General features: G+C 41.5%; 1 protein-coding gene and 1 long non-coding RNA gene across 4 annotated transcripts; one reads left to right on the top strand and one right to left on the bottom strand.

The window, feature by feature from the left end:
- LOC124528667 (uncharacterized) lies at positions 1-10,937 on the bottom strand. The gene is made up of 5 exons (XR_006966212.1): positions 10,777-10,937; positions 10,021-10,071; positions 5,917-6,001; positions 4,254-4,440; positions 1-942 (listed from the first exon to the last, which is right to left on the bottom strand). It is a non-coding gene; the product is annotated as an uncharacterized LOC124528667 (long non-coding RNA).
- On the top strand, positions 10,545-27,712 carry CALHM6 (calcium homeostasis modulator family member 6). Of its 3 annotated transcripts, XM_047102411.1 has the most exons (4): positions 10,545-11,274; positions 11,905-13,433; positions 17,391-17,566; positions 24,059-27,712. In XM_047102411.1, the coding sequence occupies exons 1-2, from the start codon at positions 10,744-10,746 to the stop codon at positions 12,325-12,327; spliced, it is 954 nt and encodes a 317-aa protein (XP_046958367.1). In that variant the 5' UTR covers positions 10,545-10,743; the 3' UTR covers positions 12,328-13,433; positions 17,391-17,566; positions 24,059-27,712. The 3 variants fall into 3 exon arrangements, with proteins under 3 accessions (XP_046958367.1, XP_046958366.1, XP_046958368.1); XM_047102410.1 differs by lacking the exon at positions 24,059-27,712 and having other exon boundaries at positions 17,391-17,840; XM_047102412.1 differs by lacking the exons at positions 17,391-17,566; positions 24,059-27,712 and adding an exon at positions 15,517-15,809.

Genomic DNA, 27,712 nt, shown 5'->3' with positions numbered 1-27,712 from the left:
ATATCAACCCATGTAATCTTCACAACAACCCAAGGAGGCACATAATACTATTATTTTCATTTCACAGATGAAAGAACTGAGGCACACAGAGGCCAATAACTTGCCCAAGGTCACACATCTAGCTAGTGGTGCACCAAAAGGAGATTATTCGGGAAGTGTATGTGGAAAGGATTGAATTCTAGTGACTACCAATATTAATGATTGGAGGAGGAGCCTGGGAAGGACACTTAGATGGACAGCCACCAAGTTAGGAGGGGAACCAGAAGAGTGTCATTAGTAGCCAAACTTTAATTAACTTAATAAGGTAAGGCAGGTGCCCGGCACTACCGGAGAAGGTCAGGTAGAGTGCCAAAGTGGAGTCACAGTCAAACTTGAGACTTAGTGTCCACAAAACCTATTCATGCTTGGCTCATTGCTCCCAAGAAAGGAAGTGAAGCCTCTTTAAGGAATCGAATAATAAAATATAGACAAATTGTTATTTACCTTTGGTTGCTGTCTACAGCTAACGTAAAAAGAAAAATCCTTCCCTTAAGAAATACAGCTATGTGTGGTATGGGAAGGTGGTGGAGATGTGGGGCCGGTTGTGGGGAAGATGAGAGCTTTACACCAGACAAGTCTGCTGAGTAAACAGGCTGAGCTGGGCAGGAAGGAGGAAGTTGTGGGGGAGTCACTACTCTGTCAGCGCCTGTGGCTCCACCCCGACCCCCCACTGTGCTTGGTGACTCTGACGAAAGTGGGTGGGAGTGGGTGTCCAGATGGCCCTTCAGCTGTACCTGGAACCTGTCCTATGGCCCTGTTGTCTCCTTGGTGTTGCCCTGTTTCTCCCTGGATACGTTTACCTATTGTTTATCACAAGGTTGGCAATTCAAGAGGCTCAGACAGACGTGATCTCTGTAGAAGGGTTCAAGTTCCGAGCTGAGCAAAGTACACATGGTGCTGACTCTGCAGTAAGAGAAGAGAAAAATCCAAGTCTGCTTCCCATTCATTCATTCATCCATCCATTGATTCACTCCTTATACCCACAGATATTTATTGAACACCTATAATGTCCTGGGTACTGTGCTAAGACTTGTGTAGCCAAAGAGGAGTTAGATCTCGCCGTCACGAAACCTATAATCTAGTTGGGGAGATGGAAAAAATCGTAAGCAGCAAATAAAAGATGATAAAACTGTCATATGTAATAAGAAAACAAATAGGAGGCTTAAAAAGATTCAGGGGTGGATGGGGGAATTTAGAAAAACTGATCGTGTAACGCACGGTAGACCTCACACATTCATGTTTGTGCAGTTCTGTTCACCTTTAAGGCACAGGAGAGGACCATACTCCCCCTTTCCCTTGCAGTTTGGTGGAGCCTTATGACCAGTTTGGACCAAATATTGGTATTTGACGTGGGGCACTTCCATGATAAAAATCATTTGTCATCGTCCTCACTATCTGCCCCATTGTTCCCCTGTCTTCCCAAACCCAAACAGAAGAGGATGAAATAAGGGAGGCATTTTTCTTTTTTACTTCAGCTGTAGACAACAACCAAAAGGAAGTAACTTTTTCTATGTCTTATTGTTAGATTGCTTGAAAAAGTTTCACTTCCCTTCCTAAAATTTGTGGTGTTAGTTTAGCAAGCCAGTGGTGAACAGCATAGAAGCTGATAATGGAGGCCAGTGAGGCCACAGTTCTTACTTGGTTGCTGATAAAATGAACTTCTGCATTAATTTGGAAAGATTGTATATATATATATATATATATATATATATATATATATATACACATATATATATATATATATATATATATATATAAAGAAAATGTGGCTCTAGGAGAAAAAATTAGAAAGCAGTGTTTCTAGTGTGTGTTGATTGCTGCTGGCTACATTTTGGCAAGACTTTATGACCTTAAGAAAGAACTGGTGGATTTGTAAGAAGAAATAACAAGGAATAGAAATATTTCAGAAAAATGAGGACTTGCAAAACCGGAAAACCTGACAGGTTTTAGACGCCAAACTCAAAGAGAGAATTTGGGGAAGCCTTGGAAGACCAAGTCCATTAAAATAAACTCATGGGAAGGCCAAATTAAGTGTGGCTTGTACACCTATTGGCAATACCTCTCAATAAGTTCAGAACTTTGGCGCAAAGATAAAATTAAGGTATTCAATTGGCAAAGAGCCACAGAAAGATCAAAATAAAGGTGTAGCTTTCCCACAGAAAACTATAGTCTCATGTTTACTCAGAGTACCTGTACTGGCAAAAGAAAAAGACAGGTATGTACAAATTAGTGGGGGCAGAGGGAAGAAGAGAGAGAATGGGGCAAGAAAGCAAAAGCATATAGTATATCTGAGAACTATGTTTTGAAAAGAACTGTGAGTAACAGTATTGGCAAGTATATTTTACTGAAATCAGAGACAAGAAGCTTACTAAATAATTTGGGGAGACATTTATAGTCAAAGGAATCAAAAACCCAACTGGACTTGTGGTCTTCCAACATTGTACAAGTAGCACATGAACTAAGAACACTAGTCTGCTCCCAGAAGAGCATATACTCATTAGTATGTGGCCAAGGACAGTAACATAAGAAGACTCTCCAGAGGGTAGAGTCGAGATTCAAGGAACATTTTTCAACAGCCTTGTTTCGGGTAGAGGCCTTTCTGGTATCTGCCCAGAAACATAAGAGGTCAATCAGTGCCTGCTTCTGGCTTCCATTTTTCCCTTTCAGAATGGAGTATTTCTTGTGGTTGTTCTGGCCCTATTCCTCCACTCTACATTGTCTGTGGAGGGACAGATTAATCTATTACTGTGAGTTCATGGGTCTGTAGCCCAAGAGGGGCCACATGAAGACCTAATGTAGAGACTACCATGCACTACCCAAACTCTGGACTGTGAGCTCCATGTTTGGACTTCTGCTTTTTTGTTCTTTGTGTTTTTATTGTGGCGGGGGGGTGGGGGCAGTTAGAAGGGGTGGAAAGAAGGTTTGTGAGTTCTGGAGTGGGAAGAGGAGTGAAACAAAAGAGTAGCCTATAGTAGAACTAATGATCATTCCTTTCCTTCTGGCAAATGGAAAGATTACATGTACTTGTCCCCGTACAGTAAAGTGGACCACAAGAATTCACTGAAGTATTTAATAGCTATTGGGAGATCCCCACCCCCCAGGAGCTAGGGATCTTTCTGGAGCCTCTTTTATAAGAGCACTAATCCTACTCTTAAAAACTCTCATGACTTAAACACCTCAGAATGGCCCTACTTACTAATACCATCACTTTTGGGGGTTAGGGTTTCAATGTATGAATTTTGGGGGACATATTCTGATCACATCACTGTCTATAATGAACAGGACGAAGGAACAGAAAATGTCTTGGAGACAGGATATTATGGTATTACCCAAACTTTCCCAAGATGCAAATGCTGCCTAGTAGAAGAATGTAGACACAGAGAAGATGATCTATATGTTCATCATTGAAAAGCAATCCCTAAAGAGGAGAGAGTTGCTTCCTAAAGGAGCAGAGTATGCAGCTCCCAGAGCTGGAGCAAGGAGAGTGTGGGGTTCCTGGGAAGAAGCCAAGACTCCATCTAGAAGACAGTGGTGTCCCTCCAACCTGGTTTTCTAGTATCCCTGAAGATTATCTGTCAGTGTGTACAGATGAGAAGCCATTTCAATTCAGTAATGAATTCCCAGAGTGCTTTCTAATATCTGCCCCAACTTCCTCCTCCTTCCATGGAAAGAGAGTAGTGCTTTAATGGTATTTCTTTTCTTACTGTTCTTGCAACTTGATAATAGCCCCCCAGGAAAGAGATCCTGGGATAAATTGGAATTCTTTTTACTAGGAATCACTTCTCTTTCCTTAAATCTGTTGCTCAGTTAGGAGCAGTTCCCAGCCTCCATTAAACAATATCTTAACTCACCAAACACTATTGGTTTTCTGGATTCTCCCCCGTACATACATGGTTTTTAAGGAAGCTAGAGCAAAACAGGTAGCTCTTGGAAACCCAGGAAAAACTTGTCTGGATCAACATTTAAAAGAAGCAATAGTGGTTTCTAAACTGCTGGAAGCTGAACTCCCTATTGCCCTTCAAAAGCTCCACAATCTAAACTCTCACCCACCTCCTTTCTTTACCACCTGGCTTTCCTCTCTGCCTTGTTTCTGTGACAGTAATGGATACATAGGAGACTCTACAGAGTAGAGCTGAAGCCCTCTCTGAAGGAGACAGATGGGTCTTTCCATCTTGTTTCCCTCAGAATTTGGACAAATGTCACCCAATCCCAACCTTTCCACTTGATCTTTTCCTCTTCGCCTCCTGCTGCTTTTTGCCACCTTCCAGTTCTCAAACACTCAGTTTCTTTATCTTCTATATTCTTCAAAAGCAGTCAGTTTCTCGCTATGATTTATTACTTTTGCCAGGGAGAGGTGAATGATTGGCATCCAGGCTCAGGGAGCAACCCTTGATAAAAGCCCTGTGTACAGAGAAGGAAGGACAAAGAAGAGCCTGTGAAAAAGCCTCTTTCCAGACTTGTTCCTCAGAGATTCTCCATTAGATCAAGACATTTCATGTTAGTGTTTTTTAACTGTAGAAGAAACATATGCATGTTTTTAGAAGGCAAACAGTGAAGAAAGATATACAACAAATCTCTCTCCCTGCATTCATTCCCAACCCTCTCCATTACTTCTCAGAGATAAACATTTGACAGTATTTTTTTAATGTTTATTTATTTTTGAGAGAGAGAGAGAGATGTGGGGAGGGGCAGAGAGAGAAGGGGACAGAGGGTCTGAAGCGAGCTCTGTGCTGATCGCCCAGAGCCCCATGTGCGGCTCAAAACCACGAGCCGTGAGATCATGACCTGAGCCCCAGTCAGATGCTTAACCAACTGAGGCATCAAGGCATCCCTTGACAGTATTTTTTAATCTTGCAGAATAGTGTACACATCTGCAAGGGACATATATACATTTTCTTTTTCTTTCCTTTTTTTACACAAATGTATGACAGGCAGAATTTTTGTTTACCTTTTCCAATTAACATGTCAACTCTGCCTTTTCACCATACTAGCACATACAGATCTACCTCAATCATGTGCACTTACTTTGTATTCCATTTGCATAGATGTGAGTGTTTTCAATATGTGGCGTATTTCATGTGACTTATTTTTTATCTTATCTATCTTATTATTTTTTTTAATTAAAAAAAATTTTTTTTTCAATGTTTACTTATTTTTGAGACAAAGAGAGACAGAGCATGAACGGGGGAGGGTCAGAGAGAGGGAGACACAGAATGTGAAACAGGCTCCAGGCTCTGAGCTGTCAGCACAGAGCCTGACACGGGGCTTGAACTCACTGACCGTGAGATCAAGACCTGAGCTGACGTCGGCCGCTTAACCCACTGAGCCACCCAGGCGCCCCAATTATTTTTAAGTAATCTCTATACCCAATGTGGGGCTTAAACTCATGACCCTCAGATCAAGAGTAGCATGCTCTACCAATTGAGCCAGCCAGGTGCCCCTCATGTGATATATTCTTTTAGGAAAGACCTTCCACAACACTTTTTAAGTTCTCCATTAACGTAAATTTTTTTGAGACTTTGCGATAATGTTATTTATAATTTGAAGAAACCCAAATTTCCTCCTATTAAATTACTTTTCTTCTTTATTCTTGTCCTTTAATCTTATTTGCGATTCACCATTATTATCTTTGGAAATCCAAACCTTTCATCATAGTTCGCAAACTGGTAAACCAAATCGGCACGGCAGGGGAACTGAGGCTCGGGATGAAGCAAAGTGTAAGTAAGTGGCCATTGACCATGAAACTCTAACACACAGTAAAATCACCTGTGAAATAATTTGAGTTGAGGGAAAAACATAATTTAATTTACCAAAATCCTTAATAGACATAGGTTCTAAGAACCACGGCGGGAAAACTAGAACCTTTAATAGACTTACGGTGTCAGATGGTGACGATGACGATGACGACAGTGGTCCCAGCAAAGACTGGCCACATCTAGGTCCTCAGGGTTAAAATAATCATCTTTTGTAAAAAAAAAAAAAAAAAAAAAAAAAAGTATTCTTAGTGTGTGAATCAGTGAATACTTAAAATTTTGTGACAGGTTTAGAAAATTCATGCTAAGAAAAAGAGAAAATAATCCGTAAAAACGTTACTTGAACCATCATGGGATTGCCATTTAACAAACGACATCCTGTGTCTGGGGAAGGGTATGATCTTTCCCTCCTTCGGCTTTAAACTTCCACTGGAAGAACTTTTATAAACATTCAAAAATCTTCAGATAATATCAGGTTAAGATTTTCAAATACATAACATAAATAATAAATCCATAAATTACAGCGCACAGAAAGGTATTCTCTAAGATTGTCAGATTTTTCTAAATTTACGTGTTATTTTTGGCATCTAAAGTTTTGTCTTGTACATGGTGGATACTTAAAATATAGACAAATTTTGATTTGACTTTACTTTCGTGGGTGGGTCTTGGGGCCAGGATCAACACATTGCTAGAATCCAGCAGTCATATTCCAAGCAGGGTCATACCAGTAGTCTGAGTTCTCAGGAAGACTACAGAGAATAATGTTTGAGAACTAGCTCACTCGAAGACGACTAGAAGGAACTTTTTCATTCAGTGTGAAATTCTTTCAAGAGTTTCTTTTCCTGTCTCTTCCATGAAATTTTTTGTGGTTTCTGAAACCCATTCCTGACAGTGGTAATGAAAGTGCTGAGAAAGAAAGTATGACAGTTAAAACAAGACAAAACAAACCCCATAACCATTGGTTTTCCAACATGCTTACCATGAGAATCTCTCATGCATTTTTTAAAAGCTAAAGTAAATTGGTGTTAAATTACAGATTTCCCAAAGTGTAAACGTCTTTCAAATATTATTTAGTCTACTCTCCAGAGAAAATTCTTGAATCCTCTCCACACCATTAGGATGTTACTCTATTTCCACTAAACACTGAACTTCTCAGCAATATTTTCTCCAAACGGAGCTGGGTATAAAGGGCTGAACCATCTTCAATAGACTCAGAACTAGAACCACCCGCTGCAGGTGGCAGGGATAGATATCAGGGTACTAGACTCATCTGCTGGTTCTGGGAGAAAATTCAGACTGGCAGGCAGAACCCAGACTCACAATTACGGTAACCTGTAATAAGTGCAGAGTTGGGGAGTACGGTGGTGGCAACCCCAGGAAGTAGTGTTTGGAGATACAAGCTGATAGGATAATCGGTCAGGAAGCAGCTCAGTCTGTAATGAGGTTCAGGGGCAGGGTTCTCAACCACATACTCTGGTCTATAAAGCCCCTAAACCCAACCATTCACCTGCACCTCTGCCCTCAAAATGTGCCAACTTCCTTTTCACCTTTAATGTCCTATCACTCTGGCTTTCTTTCCAACCACAGAATGCCAAGATCCCTTGAACCCCAGAGCCTTGGTCATTCAGATGGACCCTTAAATGTCCTCCCCTTACAAAGGCTTTTTCAGGAGACTCTCTACTACATGATTCCATTTTAATTATTTGCATACCCTTGAGATTTGCCTCCTCTATCTATCTCCTCACTAATATAAGCTCAATGAAAGGAGGGTATCTATTTGTGTTATTCCTTGTGGTACCCAATAATACCAGGCACTTTTATATGTTCCTATCATATCATGGGGGCTTATTACACATTTTAGATGAGCGACTGAATGAACAAATGAACAAATAAACTGTTAATAAACAAATTAGACGGATAAGGGACTGGCAAAATGAAAGTTTCCATAACTAAAAAGATATGAAACCAAATCCTTGACTAAATAACAGGAGCTAGGGAGACGAGGAAGGCTGTCACCAGATGTGAAAGTCTTGATAAATGCAGGGAATGAGCACGGGTGGCAGGAGTGAAGTGGGGGAGGAAGTTGTGCTGAATAGCTTGACTCTCAGTGGAGAATAAAGTATTAGAAGATGACAGGAAAGGGGCGCCTGGGTGGCGCAGTCGGTTGAGCGTCCGACTTCAGCCAGGTCACGATCTTGAGGTCCGTGAGTTCGAGCCCCGCGTCAGGCTCTGGGCTGATGGCTCAGAGCCTGGAGCCTGTTTCCGATTCTGTGTCTCCCTCTCTCTCTGCCCCTCCCCCGTTCATGCTCTCTCTCTATCCCAAAAATAAATAAACGTTTAAAAAAAAAAAAAAAAAAAAGAAGATGACAGGAAAGCCTGGGTTTGGACATTGTAATGGGAGAATGCCAGCCAACCCTCCTCCTTGTTTTGAGAAATGTGGGAGAATAAAATAAACCTCACTCAAGAGGACAGAGCGGGCACATTTTAGTTTGGTTACAGTTAAGGGAGATTTGGATAAAGCCATCTGCATAAAGGTGTATATAAAAGAATTTGTTCATGGTGATATATGGAAAGCGAGGAGGGGGAAGGCAACGTCTTTAGGAGACGTGTGGTGGGAGTGAAGAAGAGTCTAGCAGTAAAAGGGCAGAATCACCTGAAGGACAATGGGAGAGAAAAAGAAAATTTTTTTGAGATGTAGGAATAAAGATATGATAGGCATAGAAGAAGCGATGTGCCTCAAATACGGACTTTTGCTGCAAGTTTACAGGGAGCCCAGCAGTACCTGGTTTAATCTCAGAGAAATGGTCCCCAACTGTCCTGCATGACAATTTAGACTCTGATTTGGGGGTAGCTTCTTAAGACTCACACAGAGAGAACAGCTTTTCATCAAAATGCTAGGGAATGGTGATTTGGGGCCAGGCACCGGTACTGGGAGGTTGCTAAGAAGGCAAGCTGGACTAAGAAAAGAATAATACATTTCTTTTCCGTGCTCTAACAGTCCACATGGTTCTTTAGCCTACTTACTCTTCCCAGGTGAATAAGGCAAACCTGGTGGATGGGTGCTGACAGTAACCAGTTCACTATGACCTGTCCACCCAGACTCCATAACCAAATACCCTCCTTGTAGTGAGGTGGACCTCAAAGGGCACAGCAATTCTCCTAAGGCAAGAGAGGATCATCAACTCACTGAATACAATCCTTGGTCTAAAACTGAGCATTAATACGCATTCTTAAATCATGTACAACACAGTTATTTGTTGTCTCTTCCCAGCGTTGCGATATAAGAGGCAATCCCTCACATTAAACATTCATTCAGGGCGCCTGGGTGGCTCAGTAGGTTAAGCGTCTAACTTCAGCTCAGGTCATGATCGCACAGTTCATGAGTTCGAGCCCCGCGATGGGCTCTGTGCTGACCTCTCAGAGCCTGGAGCCTGCTTCAGATTCTGTGTCTCCCTCTCTCCCTGACCCTCCCCCCACTCATGCTCTGTCTCTCTCTCTCTCTCAAAAATAAATAAACATTAAAAAAATTAAAAAAAAACATTCATTTAATGGGCACACCTTATATATAAAGGTGTTTTACATATGCTACTCAATTTACTTGTCTCAACAATCTTGAAAAGTGAGGACTATTCTGCTTTTACAAATGGGGATGCAGAGTCTCAGAGGGGCGCACTTATTAAATTTTTTTTCAACGTTTATTTATTTTTGGGACAGAGAGAGACAGAGCATGAACGGGGGAGGGGCAGAGAGAGAGGGAGACACAGAATCGGAAACAGGCTCCAGGCTCTGAGCCATCAGCCCCAGAGTCCGACGCGGGGCTCAAACTCACGGACCCCGAGATCGTGACCTGGCTGAAGTCGGACGCTTAACCGACTGCGCCACCCAGGCGCCCCGGGGCGCACTTATTAAATACACGCACAGACACGATGCACCCGACTCCAAAGCCTATGTTCTTTCAAGCACCTCTCACCTCACTCTGCAGCCACAAACCAAAATGGCTCAATTTCACCGAAATGGTGACAGTTTGAGTCAGAGCAATGCTGCTTTTTGAGAAAGGCGGAGGAAACAACATGTTAGTTGGATGTGGCAGCAGTTGGAATTTTGGGGTTCAATCAGTGTTTTCCGAATAACCATGTCTCCGCTGCCTCACCACCCACCTCTGATCACCTTGGTGGTCACTGAGTAAAAATTGGACATTTGTCAAAGTACTGCCAATGCTAGCACATACCTGGGGGAATAAAGGAGGCAGAAGTCAATACAATATATCCAGTCTAACGACCTGTGGGAGATCAGAGAAGTCCGTGTGAATTATGCTGGTGATTCTGTCCAGAAGAACAGGAGGGGAACAGAAGATCACGGAGGTACCCGAACTTGAGCTGGGCTTTGTGGTGATTTCGCTTATGAAAGAGAAACTAGAAAATTTGTCCTTGAGTAATGTTTCCCGTAAATGACCAGGTTTTTTCGTAATCATTTAATCTGACTTGGAGTTGGTTTAGGAACTAAGTAGGGTGGCTGCAATAAGGGAAGATGGAGTGTTTTCCTTTCTGCCCAAATACAATGTATTCTTTTCATTTGGGTAGCTGCATTGAATCAGGATGCCAAGGAAAGCCCCCTAGTTTCTTATAAGTTGGGGGAAAACAAAGGTAACAATGGAATGGGGTCTATCCTCAGTCAGGTTCCTGAACTGCGAGAGAGAAGTCACCAGGGGTCCTGCGGACGTCAAAGGTGTGTGTTGGCCACAGCTGCTCTGCCTGAAATAAGAAAGCGAAAGCTCTCGGAGCCCGGAGAGGCCCTTTCCCCCTGTCCGGAAGCTGCTGCTTCGCAGAGTGGGAAGCCCTAGACCTCAGTCCACCCAAACCACTGCAAGCGCGGGGCAGTGAAAAGTGCAGGGCGGTGAAGAGGCAGAAGCATCCGGCCCCGTCCAGGGCGCCCCGTCCACGGCACGAGGCCCATGGATAAGTTTCAGGCGGTGCTAAACCTGCACCTGCAGCATCCCCGCGTGCTGGGCTACGGCCTGGTGACGCTCCTGACGGCGGGCGGGGAGCGCCTGTTCTCCGTCGCGGTGTTCCAGTGCCCCTGCAGCGCCGCCTGGAACCTGCCGTACGGCCTGGTCTTCCTGCTGGTGCCCGCGCTGGCGCTCTTCCTGCTGGGCTACGTGCTGAGCGCGCGCACCTGGCGCCTGCTGACCGGCTGCTGCGCGCGCGGCGCCCGCCCCGGGGGCTGCGGGCCGCGGCTGCGGGCCGCCCTGGTGTGCGTGCAGCTCAGCGCCACCGCCGCCGTCGCGCCGCTCACCTGGGTGGCCGTGGCCCTGCTCGGGGGCGCCTTCTACGAGTGCGCGGCCAGCGGGAGCGCCCCACTGGCGCGGCTGCTGTGCCGGGGCCGCGACGCCGCCTGCGAGGCCCAGCTGCCGCTGGCGCCCTGCCACCAGGCCCGGGCGCCCGACGCGCAGGACCTCCTGAAGGAGCTCAAGGCCCAGTCTCAGGTCAGGCGCGGGCGCTGGACGCGGTTGGGAGGATGGGAGCGGGGCCGGCTGGGCCGGTGCCCTCGCCCCAGACACGGGACCCCGGGCGACAAGCTGGAACGGCGACAATTTCAGTAAAACGAACGAAGAGGAGGGAAGGCACCTGCTCTGTGCCGGATACCGCGCCTGGCCGTTCAGCTCCCGTCCTGCCTTACTTACTCTCTTTTAGTCAGTACACCAAGTCCAGATCAAGTTGTTTGTCCGGCCGGAAGAAGGCAGAATTGTTACAATAAAATGGGCCTCCCTGGCTCTAAAGCCCCCGCCCCACACTGCTTCTGGGCATATAAAGCCCGGAGACTCTTGAAAATGAATGCTTGTTTCATTGGATTTGCCGAAATTCCACGTGTTGAATTCTAGCCGAGTGACGAGTAAGTAGGCTTTTCCCTGGGCCCTCGACGGGACTTGGAAAATGACCTGTCAAGTGGTTGAGGCGTTTGGGAGGTTGTCTCTTCTTTCTCTTAAGAGACTAAGACCTAAAACGGTTGCTTGTTCATCAGCATAACTGTGAGTAGTTCAACCTTTATGTAAGGATTTAAAAATTTTTTTACGAAAAAATGTCACTAAGTTGCTGTTTTGTTGTGTTTTCCTCAGGTGCTGGGCTGGATCCTAATCGCAGTTGTTATCACCTTCCTTTTGATTTTTACATCTATCATCCGATGCCTATCTCCAGTTAGTTTTCTGCAGCTGAAATTTTGGAAAATCTATTTGGAACAGGAGCAGCAGATCCTTAAGAGTCAAGCCACAGAGCATGCGACAGAATTGGCCAAAGAGAATGTTAAATGTTTCTTTGAGTGCTCACATCCGAAGGAATACAATACCCCAAGCATTAGAGACTGGCAGCAAATTTCATCACTATATACTTTCAATCCAAAGGAGCAGTACTATAGCATGTTGCACAAGTATGTTCATAGAGCAGAGAAGAGTGAGAGCATCAAATCTAAAGAAGGAGATACAGTGATTCCCATTCTTGGCTTTGTGGATACACCTGGTATGCACACTACTGCTGACTTATGACCTTATTAATGGATATGAGGAAAGTTCTTTTGAGTTCTCGCTTCATTTTTAAAAAATAAGCTTTGGTATTTTTATGACTTTTTTTTTTCAATTTTTCAAATTGTGGAAACAATTTTAAATCAAATAAAAAATTGAGCACTCTACCTATTTATTATATTAGTTATTAAAAAGGAAGCAAAGTCAAATGATTCTGTCCAAGGGGCAAACTGGAAGTAGATCAAAAGTTTTCCACCCCTGGTTTAGGGTCCTTTTCACTGAATAAGAATGTTGTCAAATAAAAGACTTTAGTAGCAGAGACAGTAGCAGAAACGGGGGAAGAATGATTGAACTTTTGACCTTTCTGTTAGGTTATCTGATGTTAGTTTCAAATTCACTTTCTTGAAGATAATACATTGTTTCAAACTTTAAAATACCGCCTCTGACGGCTCTAATGTGGGTACTAAACAAACAAAAAATTATCATGAACAGGAAAGTCAATTTTTTAAAAATACAAAATATGGAAAACGACAATTGCAAGCCTAACTGTTGGTTTGAGTTTGTAGGGTCAGAGGGCAGATTTTAAAACTTTATTTTGGTAAATTTCAAATATGCACAAAAGTAGAAAGGATCATGTTCTGAGCCCCTGTATAGTCATTATACAGTTTTGACAGTGTAGGGAAGTCAGATGAAACCCATAGCATGCAAGTAAATATAGAAATACCAATTGTGGCCTGATTTAGAGTACAGGAGGGGGCTGGGAACTCTGTGAGAAACTGAAACCTGAGGAACGGAAGAGCATTTCAGTTTGCGGAACAGCATGGCAAAGACTAAGGTGAGAAAGATCTGAGTGCAGCTGGAAGCCTTAGTTAGAGGTGACTGGAAAAAAGGAGCAAGGGACAGGTGGTGCGGGTCCTCGAAGTCATGCGAAGGGTTTTGGTTTTCATCCCATGAGCATTTTAGGAAGACTGTTCTGATTTTCTTGTGGAAAAAGGAATGGCATGGGGGAAGAGACAGAGCCAACATGGAAACAGAAAGACTCGTCAGGAGGCCACTGCAGTGAAAATAGGTCGGAGTGAATTTGAAGTGGATCGATGGTGATGAAGATAGAAAAAGTGGATAGAGTCAAGGTAAATTTTGAACATAGACATGACAGGATTTGTTGATGGAGAGAAGGCAAACATTTATTGAGAGCCACAGTATCTGTAGACAAAATTATTTATTTTTTAATGTTTATTTATTTTTGAGAGAGAGAGTGTGAGCGGGGGAGGGGCAGAGAGAAAGGGGGAGACACAGAATCCGAAGCAGGCTCCAGGCTATGAGCCATCAGCACAGAGCCCGACGCGGGGCTCAAACCCACAAGTGGTGACATCATGACCTGAGCCGAAGTCGGACGCTTAATCGACTGAGCCACCCAGGCACCCCACAAAATTATTTTTTTTAAGTTTATTTCTTTTTGAGAGAGAAAGAGAGGTGGGGGGAAGGGGCAGAGAGAGAGGGAGAAAGAGGGGATCCCAAGCAGGCTCTGCACAATACGGGGCTTGAACTCATGAACTGTGAGATCATGACCTGAGCTGAAATCAAGAGTCGGGTGCTTGACAATATCAGGGGACATTAGCTTGTCATTCCTGCACATCTCCCAAATTTATGGCTGTTTTGTGCATTTGAAAAAAATAAAATATGAAAACTTTAAACTGTAAAGGAATTGAGCACTGGGCCTATTTAGCCCTTCTTCCTCTCTGAACAGATCTCTGTCTTGGGCTCTATTTGCCCTTTGTTGCACAGGATCGTTTAAAAGAACTTGTCAGCAGAACTGAATATCCTGTTAGTGAGTCTATATTATAAGAAGGTTAGTGGCAGAAACTACATGATCAGTTTTATTTTCTATTCGCTAATGAATAATTTTGAAAATCGTATCATCCTTACTTTTATTTCTGCTTCCTTTGTTTCATCTTCCCATTTCTTTTGTATATTCTTCTCTTTCAATGCTTTCCCCGCCCCCCGGTCTAACATGGGCACTTATAGTATATTGTCTCCATTTTGTTTACTTCCTCTTGCACAGTCTTTATTAATTATTGTTCAAGTATATATGCTTAAGAAAAAAATGATAACAATAGAGAACTATGTGAAGTAAAACGTACACTTACCTCATTCCTTTGCAATGTAGTTTTACCAGAGGAAGCCATAGGCTCTGTGTCTACACAAATATTATCGTATTATAAATGTGGTTCTGCAACTTTTTCACATTAAATATCATTGTTCCATGTCCCTATATAACAGTTTCTCTCATAAAAAATTCCGCTGATTAGAATTTTTAGAATTAGAAAAGAGTTATGCTTCCTTTTTTGTTAAAAAAAAATACACCTACATATATATAAACACATGCATTCATAAAGTATATAAAGATAAGCAACAAATTGTCAAATTTGGTCAATTCTAAAGACTAGTAATAATGCAGAGGAGTTTTTCTTTAAGTCTTATGTGTTTTGGGGGCACCTGGGTGGCTCAGTCGGTTGAGCGTCTGATTCTTGATTTTGGCTTAAGTCATGGATCAAGCCCCCATTGAGCTCCATGCTGAGTGTGGAGCCTACTTGGGATTCTCTCTCTCTCTCTCTCTCTCTCTCTCTCTCTCTCTTTTTCTCTCTCTTTCTATGCCCCTCTCCCCCACTCTCTCTCTCTCTCTCTCTCTCTCAAAACAAAAACAAAAACAAAAAAACAAAAAACCCACATAAAACCAAAAAACAAAAACAAAAACAAAAAAACAACCCGCTCCAGAACAAACAAACAAAAACCTCATGTGTTTTTGATCTTTGGATGTTTTTTGTAATGAATAATAAATGTTAACTGTGTAGTTAGAAAAGATTAAAAAGAACCCTTACAATGGTGTAGGGCTTTGCAGTCAACAGGAAGTTTTGTATCTTTCTCTTCAGTTCATTTTTACAACGTTGTAAGGTACCCACAAAACACATCACTCACACGTACAAGTGAGGAATTGAAGGTTGGAGTGGTTACATTACTAGACCAAGGTCATACAGTCAATGGCAGGCAGAACTAAAGTTAGTGGACTGAGCCTGTCTGGATAGTGTGGTTCAGAGTGGCCACCTGTTGTCCTTATTACTGGGCCAGTTTTGTCCCTTTTTAGCCCATGTGCCCTTGTGAGCAGAAAAGATGCAGATGTCCTTAGTGACCCCTACTATTTTTCATCTCATCCAGGAACTTGGCAACTCTTGATACCTGAGACCACTTTGAATAAACATAGGGAATCAGGACACAGAAGTTATTTCATGGTGGGAACATGGTCACCACTATTTGGTGGGACACACTACTCCTTGGAGTCCAGCCACAAACAGGCCACATCATGGGCTTACGAAGCATTTCTCCACTGGGTGTGTACAGTTGATCCTTGAACAATTGGGGCTTCAAAGCGCTGACCCTCATACAGTCGAAAATCCATGTATAACCCTTGACTCCCCCAAAACTTAAGTACGAATAGCCTATTGTTGACTGGAAGCATTCATGATAACATAAACAGTTGATTAACACACATTTTATATGTTACATGTATTATTTACTGTATCTAAAGAAAATCATAAGGTGAGAAAATCATAAGGAAGAGAAAATACATTTACTGTATTATACTGTACTGAAAAAAATCTGTGTACAAGTGGAGCTGTGCAGTTCATATTTGTGTTGTCCATGGGTCAACTGTATTTATTTGCTGGCTCACCAACTGATTCTTTATGATCACCCTGGCTTTATGCTGCCCTAAAGGCTTCAGCTTAGAAGAGATTCAGACACAGCATCTGCTAATAATATTTGCTGCAAAACAACCATATTGTTCTAAGAGATGACTCCACACTGCGTTGAGTTAGGCAAGATGATACAGTTTACAGAGCCTCATAAGATTAGGCATGATCTCTTTGCTCCATCCAAAGCCATAGATCAAAATATCAATGCTCTACAAACTAAAGAAGCAAGTCCTGAGGGAGCATCTGCAAACAGAATTATATACAACTGTCTACATTTGTAGACAGATGTCTACACAATGTCCCCACAAATGTCTCTGGCTGGAAAACATCTGGGAACCCTAAGTTTCACAACATCTTACCTACCAGGTGGCCTATTGTAAAGAATTCTTCCTAAAACAAAGATTGAGAAATACTCCCTGTCTGAGTCAGCCCCAGCCGCCACTGCCTATTTAGTCAGCAGCAAGCTTCCATTGGGTGCTTACCATGTGTCCAAAACTGGGTCTGCCCTGAAAGTTAAGCCTGTAGTTGATCTTATTTTGTCCCTTCCTCCTCATTGCCGCCTTACGAAATATCTCCTGTGATTTGCAATATAAGGGCTGTGGAACCGATGATATTATATTCTTATCTAAAGAAAGAGACCTGTATCAAAAAAGGGGTATTGTCTATCAAAATCCTTTGCCACAAGGAATAAAACATGAAAAACTTCTGAATGAAAGAAATCTCTATAAAATTGGGCAATTTATTGTCATTTTAAAAATTGTGGGTTATCAAACATAGAGAAGAGTATATGAAACATTTGTGTCCATTTAAAAAAATAATTACACAGTAAACATCTACATAACCGCCACAGAGGGGAAAGAGAGAGGACATCTCCAGCAACCCAGAAAACACCTGCCCGAGTGTCACTTCACAGGGTCAACTCTCTCTGCCTAAATGTGGGCGGCAGGCAGTCAGGGGCGCGGGGAGAGATCATTCTCTTACTTTTTTTTTTTTTAAGTTTATTTAGTTTTGAGAGAGAAAAGAGAACAAGCAGAGGAGGGGCAGAGAGAGAGGGGGACAGAGGATCTGAAGCAAGCTCTGTGCTGATGGCAGAGAGCCCGATGTGGGACTTGAATGCATGAACTATGAGATAATTACCTGAACTGAAGTCAGATGCTTAACTAAGCCACCCTGGCGCCCTCATTACCTTACTTTTATTTATAGTTTTACCACCTATGTGCGCATTCCTAAATTATTAATGTTTATTTTTGTCTGTTTTGGAACTTTGTATGAGTGAAATCACTTTCTAATTGGTTCTCTACGAATTGTTTTATCATCTTTTTTGCTTTTATTTGATAGATTCATCCATAGTATACCTAGAACAACTTATTTGTCTTGATTGCTGGATAGTATTCTACTACCTGAATATACCACAGTCTGGTTATCCATTTAACTGCTGATGGACATTTGGTTTGCTCCCAATTTCTGGCGCTTGTGAGCAATGCTGGAGTGACCGTTCCTGTATTTGAATTCTGGTAGGTATGTGCAAGTGTTGCTTCAACGTGTGTTCCTGGAATAGATGAAAGCATGAGGTCATGTATATATTCCAGTTTGCTAGATAATATCAAATGTTTGCCATAAGTGTTATACCAATGTACGCTGCTATGAGGGTTCCCACTGCTTCTCACCTCTGCCACACTTGGTATTTCCAATTATTTATTGTTTGTCACTCTAGTGAGTATGTAATGGTATTTCTCATTGTGTGTTTAATTGGCATCTCCCTAACCATTAAAGGTTTTTGGCATCTTTTCCTAGGTTTACTAGTCATTTGGATATCCTCTTTTATGAAATGCCTATTTAAGCCTTTTGCCCATTTTTTAATATTTGGGCAAATATTGATTGATTTGAGCAAATATTTCCTATTGATTTCTATGATTTCATTATTATTCACTCATTTAGACTAACAAATATTTATTTAGTGCCTGCTTTGCTTCCAGCATGTACTTGGGATACATCAATGAACCAACAGCAAAGACCCTGACTTTGTGAGGCTTACATTCTAAGGGGAGAGAGAGATAACAAACAGTAATGATAATAAATAAGCAAATAATTGAAGGTAAGGAAGAGAAGAATACCGTGAGGAAAAAAAGAAAAAGGAGAACACTCTAAGAGGCATTAGAAATGCTGGAATTTAGAGAGTTGTTGTCCTCACTGAGAAGTCACCTTTGGGCAGAGACTGGAAGGGGTGAGAAGTTAGCCAGTAGATCATAAAAAGCATTTGGGCCAGAATAAGGGCTTTGGGTTTTACCCTAAATGAACTGAATAACCACCTCACACATCCCCTACAAAGCCTAAATCAATTGATTACTGAGCAAGACCATTGGATACACCGGGGTAATCAATGGAAGGCAAGAACATGCTGATTCCAAAAAGAGGAAGTGATACTCCCTTTTAGACTATAGATGGCCTGGGGGCGCCTGGGTGGCTCAGTTGGTTAAGCGTCTGACTTTGGCTCAGGTCAGGATCTCACAGTCCATGAGTTTGAGCCCCGCGTCGAGCCCCGCGTCCGGCTCTGTGCTGACAGCTCAAAGCCTGGAGCCTGCTTCAGATTCTGTGTCTCTCTCTCTCTCTGCCCCTCCCCTGCTCATGCTCTGTCTCTGTCTCAAAAATAAATAAAAACGTTAAAAAACATTTAAAAAAAAAAGACTATAGATGCCCTGGAATTAGAAAAATGATGCCCAAGACTTAATAGCATATGTTACTGTGGAATTAAAGTCAGGTGAAAAGTATATGTGTATGTGTGCGTGTGTGCATGTGTGTGCATGTGTGTGTGTGTACATGAGTGTGTGTGTGTGTGTGTGTGTGAGTATGTACATGAGTTCTTTTATGGTGCCTTTAGTATGTTTTTGATAGTTTTTTTTCGTTTCTTTTTGCTAGGAGAATATTAATTTAAGAAAACTTGGTTTGATAAGATTATTAATGGGATAAATGAGCTTATATACTCAAAAGAAACTGTATAATTACAAATTGCTTTTAAAACTCTGCAAATCACTTTAAAGTAATTCTCCTTGTCAAGTTTTGGGCCTCATTAACCAATCCCCTCATGGTCACCATCATCTTCTTAATATATTCATTTTCAGTCATTCAAGAAACATCCAAACATATATTGAGGATACCTACTGTGTGTGGGAGTCTTTGTAATACCATGATTAACAGCTTAGTCACTGGAGACAAAGTACTGTAGACTGGGTGGCTTATGAGCAATAGAAACTTATTTCTCACAGTTCTGGAGGCTGGGAAGTCCAAGATTAAGATATCATCAAATTCTGTGTCGGGTGGGTGCCCATTTCCTGTTTCATAGATAGGGGTCTTCTCACATGGTAGAGGGCACAAGGGAGCTCTCTAGAGTCTCTTATATAAGGGCACTAATCCCATTAATGAGTTCTCTGCCCTTATGACCTAATCACCTCCAAATTCCATCACACTGAGTGGATTATGTTACTTGAGAGAACACAGAGCTTGGGGTACCACCACTGCATAACAAATAGTAATCAAGCCTGCTCTTTGTCCAAGAGGGGAACTATTTCACCTCTCAATGTTGCTTGCTGCAAACACACTCTGAGAAATGGCCTGGGTAAAAAGCAATCATAGCCTTGCATTCTTGGCATACTAGTGAGACATGTAGGAACATGCACATAATTTTCTGTCTTTCAAGCCCCCTTTCTTTTTTTTTTTTTTTTTTTTTTAGGGTTATTTATTTTGAGAGAGAGAGAGAGTTCAGAGTAGGGGCAGAGAAAGGGAGAGAGAGAGAATCCCAAGCAGGCTCCGCACTGGCAGTCCAGAGCCTGACATGGAGCTCAGACTCACAAACCATGAGATCATGACCTGAGATGAAACCAAGAGTCTGATGCTTAACCAACTGAGCCACCAGGCGCCCTCAAGCCCTCTTTCAAATCACGCTTTCTATTCAAAGCATTCCCCGATGACATCCGTCCACATAACTTCTTTCCCTGAACTCTTAATGACTTCATCTCTGAAACTCACTGTAGCACTTGGTCACATACCTCTTTGTGTCATATGAACTGTGTTTTCTCTCCTCAGCATGATTTTATGCCTTATGAAGACTTAAAAAAAAAAAACCGATTGTCTTACAAATGTCACAATACAGCAACACAACTGATAAAAACAACTGAGAAAGATCAAATATTTTTAAAATTTATTGAGATAAAACATTTTATTTTTTTAATGTTTATATATATATATATATAGAGAGAGAGAGAGAGAGAGAGAGAGAGAGAGAATGAGCAGGGGAGGGGCAAAGAGACATTGAGAGAGAGAGAATCCCAAGCAAGCTCCACTCTGTCAGGGCAGAGCCTGACGTGGGGTTGATCTCAGGAACCATGAGATCATAACCTGAGCTGAAATCAAGAGTTGGAACCTTAACTGACTGAGCCACCCAAGCACTCTGGCACTGCATTTCTTAAAGGCTGATTATAGAGTAAGAAAAATAATTGTATAAATATATTTAATATTTTACTTACATATAGTAAAGAAACAAAACTTAATAGACAAAAGTTTGTTTGTTTGTTTGTTTGTTTGTTTTTTTCCAAGGAGTACACATCAACAATTTGGGTTTCTGATGTTCTACAGGACACAGTTTGGGAAACATTACCTTAGATAATGAGAGGCAGATGGAAAATCAACTGTTGTTTAGCTTACTTCATAGTATTCTTAAATCACATGGTCTGTCCAAAAATAGCAGCTTGAATAAACTCAAGTCTGAGACATGGTCAAGCTGTAGGGCAACTTATTTCAGTGGCCAAACAAGTAGATGGATACATTCTGGATTCATTAAATGACACTTTATTTCACAGAGACAAGATCGTCATCCGTCTAGGCATCTTTAAAGGTACTTAAAAACGCTTGGAGAGAGGGCAGTGCATAAAATCAAAACCAGATGTTTTTCCTCTCAAAAATCAAAGTAATCTTAAATCCTTTCTCAGCTCCCAGCTCTGCTCAAGATTTCTTGATGAGATGATTGTTCCTATTCAATTCCTATGCAACCCAAGAAGACTGACTTTATTTGTTATTTTTTTATGTTTGTTTACTTTTGAGAGAGAGTGAGAGAGATAGACAGAGTGTGAGTGGGGGAGGGGCAGAGAGAGAGAGGGAGAAACAGAATCAGAAGCAGGTTTTAGGCTCTGAGCTGTCAGCACAAAGTCCAATGTGGGGCTCAAATTCACAAACCTTGAGATCATGACCTGAGCTGAAGTCGGATGCTTAACCAACTGAGTCACCCAGGTGCCCCTAAGAAGACTAACATTAAATGAGTTCACATTCTTTGACTTTAAATCTGTTTGCCACTGTTAATACCACAGAATTCCACAATTTTCCAGCCTCATAATCACATCTATCCCAGCTAGAAACTGCCTATCTCTCCCTGCAGATACACAAGGAAGCTCTTCTATCAAAGTTTTTTATTTTCCTAAAATCTAAACCTTTATTACAGGTCCTCTATGTTCTCACTCCAACTTGAGGTTGAACAATTTACACTTATTAAAATCAATGCTTGGTAAATATGATTATTGGCAGTGAAAGACAACTGAAAGAGGTACTTCTGGTTAAAATTGTTGGTTTGAAAGTACATATTCCATCACAATAAAACAAAAGTATAGAGACCTTTTTTTACATCAGAAAGCAAATGGAGAACAGGAGAGAAGAAAGTAACACAATTTTTAGAAGTTAGAAAGCAGATGGTAAATGGCAATTTTCCTAATGGACCTGAAAAATCTAAATCCCAAGCCAGAACTTGAGAAAGATAAGAAATGAAATGATTTTGGGGTGCCTGGGTGGCTCAGTTGGTTAAGTGTCTGACTTCGGCTCAGGTCATGATCTCACAGTTCATGAGTTCAAGCCCTGCATTGGGCTCTGTGCTAACAGCCCAGAGCCTGGAGCCTGCTTCAGATTCTGTCTCCCTTTCTCTCTGCCCCTCCCATGATTGCACTCTGTCTCTCTCTCGAAAATAAATAAACATTTTTTAAAAATTAAAAAAGAAATGAAATGATTTTTACCATGGAATTTGTCAAAAAAAAAAAGCTCAGGAATTAGCAGCACCAGTCACCTCTGGTGGTGGGGGCAAAAAACAGCATTGGTTGAAAGCTTCTTTAAGAATTGGCCCCTCAGGGGTGCCTGAGTGGTGCAGTCGGTTAAGCGTCCGACTTCAGCCAGGTCACCATCTCGCGGTCCGTGAGTTCGAGCCCCGCGTCAGGCTCTGGGCTGATGGCTCAGAGCCTGGAGCCTGTTTCCGATTCTGTGTCTCCCTCTCTCTCTGCCCCTCCCCCGTTCATGCTCTGTCTCTCTCTGTCCCAAAAAAAATAAATAAACGTTGAAAAAAAAATTAAAAAAAAAAGAATTGGTCCCTCAGATCTCTGTCCCCATTCCAAGTGGCTGGACAACTGCTTCTCTGTAACCTAGAAAAAGATGGCAATTTCAATCTCTAGATACAGTTTTTTGAGCAGATTTTTTTCTATTAATTTCTATGTTTATTTATTTAAGAAAATGTTTATTTACTTTTGGGAGAGAGAAAGTGTGAGCTGGGGAGAGCCAGAGAAAGAGGGAGACAGAGGATCTGAAGTAGGCTCTGTTGCCGGCCCAGAGCCTGATACAGGGCTCAAACCCACAAACCAGGAGAGTTGAAATCAAGATTCAGATGCTCAACCAACTGAGCTACCCAGATGCCCCTAGAAGAGATTTCTGAACTGGGGAACACTAGGCTAGTTGAAGGCAGAGTCAGTATATTGAGCAAATGGGAATTAAGCTAAAATGTACATACCGAATTTTTTCCCCCCTAGCCTTCTTACCCAACCTGGTTTCCAGAATACTGGCATTCAGGCCTTTATTCTCTAGGCAGTAGGTCAGAGGATCTATATCTAGCAAATCTTACTGCCCAAGAAAAGATATTTCAATAAAACAACACATTTTAAGATTCACATTTAAGTGCCCCCCCCCAGTTATTATCCTATGTTGTAGTCCATAACCTCCAAACTCTACCAAAGTTCATATTTTATCCAATTTGAGAGGCTAACCAAGGATCTGCAGAGATTTGAAAAAAGTATGAAAGACAGAAGTCAAAACAAAGAAAAAGGCTACTTAGAAGAAGCAGAAATTATATTTTTTAGAAAACTTAAAAAACCTTACCATAATGATTTTAGAGATATAAGAGGAGACATTACATGTATGAAATGAGAATAGAATAGTATTAAGAAAACAATTGGGGGCGCCTGGGTGGCTCAGTCGGTTAAGCGGCCGACTTCGGCTCAGGTCATGATCTCGCGGTCCGTGAGTTCGAGCCCCGCGTCGGGCTCTGTGCTGACAGCTCGGAGCCTGGAGCCTGTTTCAGATTCTGTGTCTCCCTCTCTCTGACCCTCCCCCATTCATGCTCTGTCTCTCTCTGTCTCAAAAATAAATAAACATTAAAAAAAAATTAAAAAAAAAAAAAAAGAAAACAATTGGAGGGGCGCCTGGGTGGCGCAATCGGTTAAGCGTCCGACTTCAGCCAGGTCACGATCTCGCGGTCCATGAGTTCGAGCCCCGCGTCAGGCTCTGGGCTGATGGCTCAGAGCCTGGAGCCTGTTTCCTATTCTGTGTCTCCCTCTCTCTCTGCCCCTCCCCCGTTCATGCTCTGTCTCTCTCTGTCCCAAAAATAAATAAACGTTGAAAAAAAAATAATAAAAAAATAATAATAATTAAAAAAAGAAAACAATTGGAGAACAAAAGAGTTCTTGGAGATTAACATGACAGCAGAAATTAAAAATTCAGTAGAAGGATTGGAAGATAGACTTGGAGGAAATCTCACAGGAGGTATGGATAGAGATAAAGAGATGGACAAGAGAGAAAAGTAAGAAAAAAATTAGAAAACTAGTCTAAGATATCTATCACCCTACTAATAAGATTCTAGGAGAAACAGGAGAAAGAGGTAGGATAGAATAAGATATCACCAAAGAAATAATTCAATATGTTTTCCCCAGATGAAAGGACACGGATTTCTAGATTGAAGAGTTCCATCGAGTGATCAGTACAGTGGAAGGATACAGACCCACAGTGAAGTGCATCATGGTGCAATTTTGGAACACTGGGTTTAGGTGTCCTTGTGAGATTGGGCTCTGTGCTGACCACACGGAGCCTGCGTGGGATTCTCTCCCTCTCTCTCTGTCCCTCCCCCTGCCTCAGAGTAAATAAATAGACAAAAAAAATATGATGGCAATTCAGCCCTCCATAACAAGATTAGCCCCGGGTGGGTTAGCCAAGGGTTAGACAGGAAAAAAGTCAAATTTTTGACAAAATTATGAGTTTTTAATATTTCGCTAAAAAAAAATCATTGCAACCTCTTTCAAATAATGTGTGGTGGCTTTACAAAGGATCCCCAGATTCTGTGACATGCCTACCATCAAGAGGTAGAGATGAATTCTCTCCCTTGGTTGTATGCTGGACTTACTGACTCACTTCTGAAGAATAGGAAAAAGTGGAAAGGATGATATGTGCCTTCAGAGAATGGACCGTAAAAGGTGTTGCAGCCTCCTTTCTCTCACTCTCTCCTGGACTGCTCTTTTGATGGAATTCACTGCCAGGCTGTGAGGATGATGAAGCAGCCCCTGGAGAGGCCCCTGTGGTGAGAAACTAAAACCTCCTGCCCACAGCCACGGGTGTGGCCTGTCTTAGAGTAAAATCCTCAAGTCTTCATACGGCTGCAGGCTTCACTGATGTCCCGATTGCAGCCTTGAGGGAAACCCTGAACCAGAACCACCCAGCTGAGCTGTTCCTGAATTCATGGCCCACAGAGACTGTGAGATAATAAATTGTTGTCACAAGTCGCTGAGTTTTGAGGATATTGGTTACACAGCAAAAAGTAACTAATACATAGCCTACTGAAATTTGGTAACTCGACTACTATAAGGTCCACCCTCCCTAACGTTCCTAAGTGACATTACATCTCATTTTCTCCACCTGAGCATCATACGCTCCTCTTCTGCTGCTGGCCATGAGGCAATTTTTCAAGAGCGTTTTAGAATGTACTCAGGAGTAAAAAGAGCTATAATTTTGATGGGTTAAGGAAATGGAATTTGAATATGCGCAGCCACTGGCTGGGGAGAACCTCTCCTTCCTTCCTGTGTGCACTTCTCAGCAATATTAAAATCTCAGTTTAAATTTTGAATCAGTTTTCCCCCCCACTGCAACAGCTAAGTAGGGAGACAACATCAGAAGGCTTGAGACTTCTTTAAGAAGATACATTGACAGAAAAGTTAATGTACTGAATAGTATTGAGAGAAGATATATTCAAATGGGGGAAGAGTTTGAAGACTAGTGATAAGAATAGAGAAAGCTCAGAAAATGTGAAAATGATTCTATCGTTAACTCCAGGGAAATCTACTCTTGGTATGCTACATGGTCCAGTGGTCTATAGTGTTTACACAGTCATGGGAGTGGAACTGCAAAATACTGGTCTAACTCCAATTCCACATAATAGGAGGGAAGAGGGTCAGGAAGTTTGTATATGTGTGTGGTTAGGATGAAGGCTGGGTGTGAGAAAGCCTTGTATTTCTATGTGGAAATTAAAAAAAAAATGGTGCCTCAAACTGAAAAATCAAGAAAGAGCTTATATAAGCATATTATGGACAAAAATGAAGTAGATTCCAGAAGAACCGGTTGACAAGAGTAGAAAGGAGGTGCTGATATGAAGCAGGAAATGGTGGAAAGCGGGACTGGTGAAGGTCAAGGAGTAGTTGGAAATGATTTATATTCTTATCTGGCTCTTTAAATTGTTTGTGTGAATACATTTTTAAAAAGTAAAACTTAACAAGAAAAGAGAAACAGGAGAATTACTAAAATAATCATTAAAATGTATGGTGAGAATCTGCAAATGTTACCAATGTTACTAATTGGTGCTTTACATCTTTTGGAGTGCCAAATTCTCTTTCAGGTGTCCTCCAAATAAGGTTCTCACATCTACAGAGAGGAATATCTACTTATTAACTTCTGCTTAAGATTTTTCCATGTTTTCTGAAGTGATTAAAATAATCACTTAAATAATCATTAAAAATATGACTGGACTCTTAGTGATTTGCTCTTTGAGAAGAATTTTTTTGTGTTCTGAGATGAAACAAGATCTTTTGTTATCTATTTAATCAGTTCTTGTGACTATTTTGTTTTCTCTATTGATGTAGAGTATGGAAAGCAATATTCTAATTATTGAATAGGTTTTGTTCATTTTAGCCTTGCCTTCTCTTTGCAATATCACCCAAAAGTTTTTGAAGCAGGAGCCAGTTTGATTTAATAAATATTTATCAAGCATCCATTATACTATCATAGTCTAGTGAGGGGGGCAACCCCATAATCAAATAACTATAATGCAATGAAATTTGTGTGAAGATTATTAATATTTATACATGTCCGAGAAATAGTAGAGTGATAATTTTTCTGGGAGCTGCATCGGATATTTATGGAATGAAGCAAGATATAAGCTGACTAAAGAGTTGTGAGAGATGATAAAGGAAGGTTTTAGAGAACATGAGCCCTGAAGAGGTTTTTGGAAGATGAATTGTTTGTCAGGTGTACAAGCAGGGGAAGAGCATTCCAGGAACAAGGAAGACCATGTGAAAAGGCACAGAGGCACGAACAGCATTGTGTATTTAGGAACCGAATTACTTTAGCATTGCCCTGAATGCAGGCTGGACAGCAAAGCAGAGGGCTGCTCACCGAGGGCTTCATTTGTCATCATACGGAACTTACACTTAGCCCTGTAGACAATGGAGAGGTAGTAAGGAAATTGGTGATACCACTGGATACAGATGGATCATTCTGGTGAAGGATTTTTAAAGTAGATATTATGAAAATTATATAAATTATATAAACACAGAGAAATGTGTTTCTCTGTGTAATGAACCACTATAAACATAGATTTCAGAATTGTAAACATTTTAAAAAAGTGTTTATTATGGGAAATTTCAAGAATAAACATAAGTAGAGAAAATAACGTAAGGAAGCCTCTTGTACCTCTAAGTCAGTTTCAACAATTATCAACTCATTACCAATCTTATCTACTCTCCAACACACTTCCCTCCATTCCCAGATTATGTTGAGACACATCCCAAATGTCATACAATTCCTTCTGTAAAGTATATATTTTAGAAAAGAATACGTAAAACATCCACAGAATGTACACCACCAAGAGTGAACCATTATGTGAACTACAGACTCTGCGTGATTATGATGTGTCAGTATAGCTTTGTGAGTTGTAACATATACCACTCTGGTGGAGAATGTTGGTAATGGGGAAAGCTGTGCATGCGTAGGGGCAAGGGATAAAGGGAAAAGTTCTGTACCTTCTCCCCCAATTTTGCTGTGAACCTAAAACTGCTCTATAAAACCAAAGTCTCAATTAAAACAAAAACTACTCCAAAAAGCAAAGCCCTCAATATCATTATCACACTTAAAAAACAACAGTAATTTCTTAATATCATCAAGTATCCAGTCAGTATTTAAGTTCCTACTTGCCTCATAAAAGTATTACTTGTTTGAATTGGGATTCAAATAAGGTCCATATACTGTAAAATTGGTGTGCCCCTTAAATGTCTTTTTAAAATATAAATTCTCAGGGCACCTGGGTGGCTCAGTCAGTTGAGTGT

This window comes from Lynx rufus, unplaced genomic scaffold (assembly GCF_022079265.1).
Source record: "Lynx rufus isolate CCGP_SWC_20201006 ecotype Redwood Valley unplaced genomic scaffold, mLynRuf1.p SCAF_6, whole genome shotgun sequence".
In the NCBI taxonomy this organism is placed as follows: domain Eukaryota; kingdom Metazoa; phylum Chordata; class Mammalia; order Carnivora; family Felidae; genus Lynx; species Lynx rufus.
The sequence above is the reverse complement of the archived record's forward strand: the minus strand, read 5'-3'. Positions and strand labels throughout refer to the sequence as shown.

What these genes read in the sequence shown, in the direction of transcription:
- CALHM6 (XM_047102411.1), top strand. Translation starts at nt 10,744, where the DNA reads ATGGATAAGTTTCAGGCGGTGCTAAACCTGCACCTGCAGCATCCCCGC. An exon ending in AGCTCAAGGCCCAGTCTCAG is followed by an intron (nt 11,275 to 11,904) that starts GTCAGGCGCGGG and finishes TGTTTTCCTCAG; the next exon opens with GTGCTGGGCTGGATCCTAAT.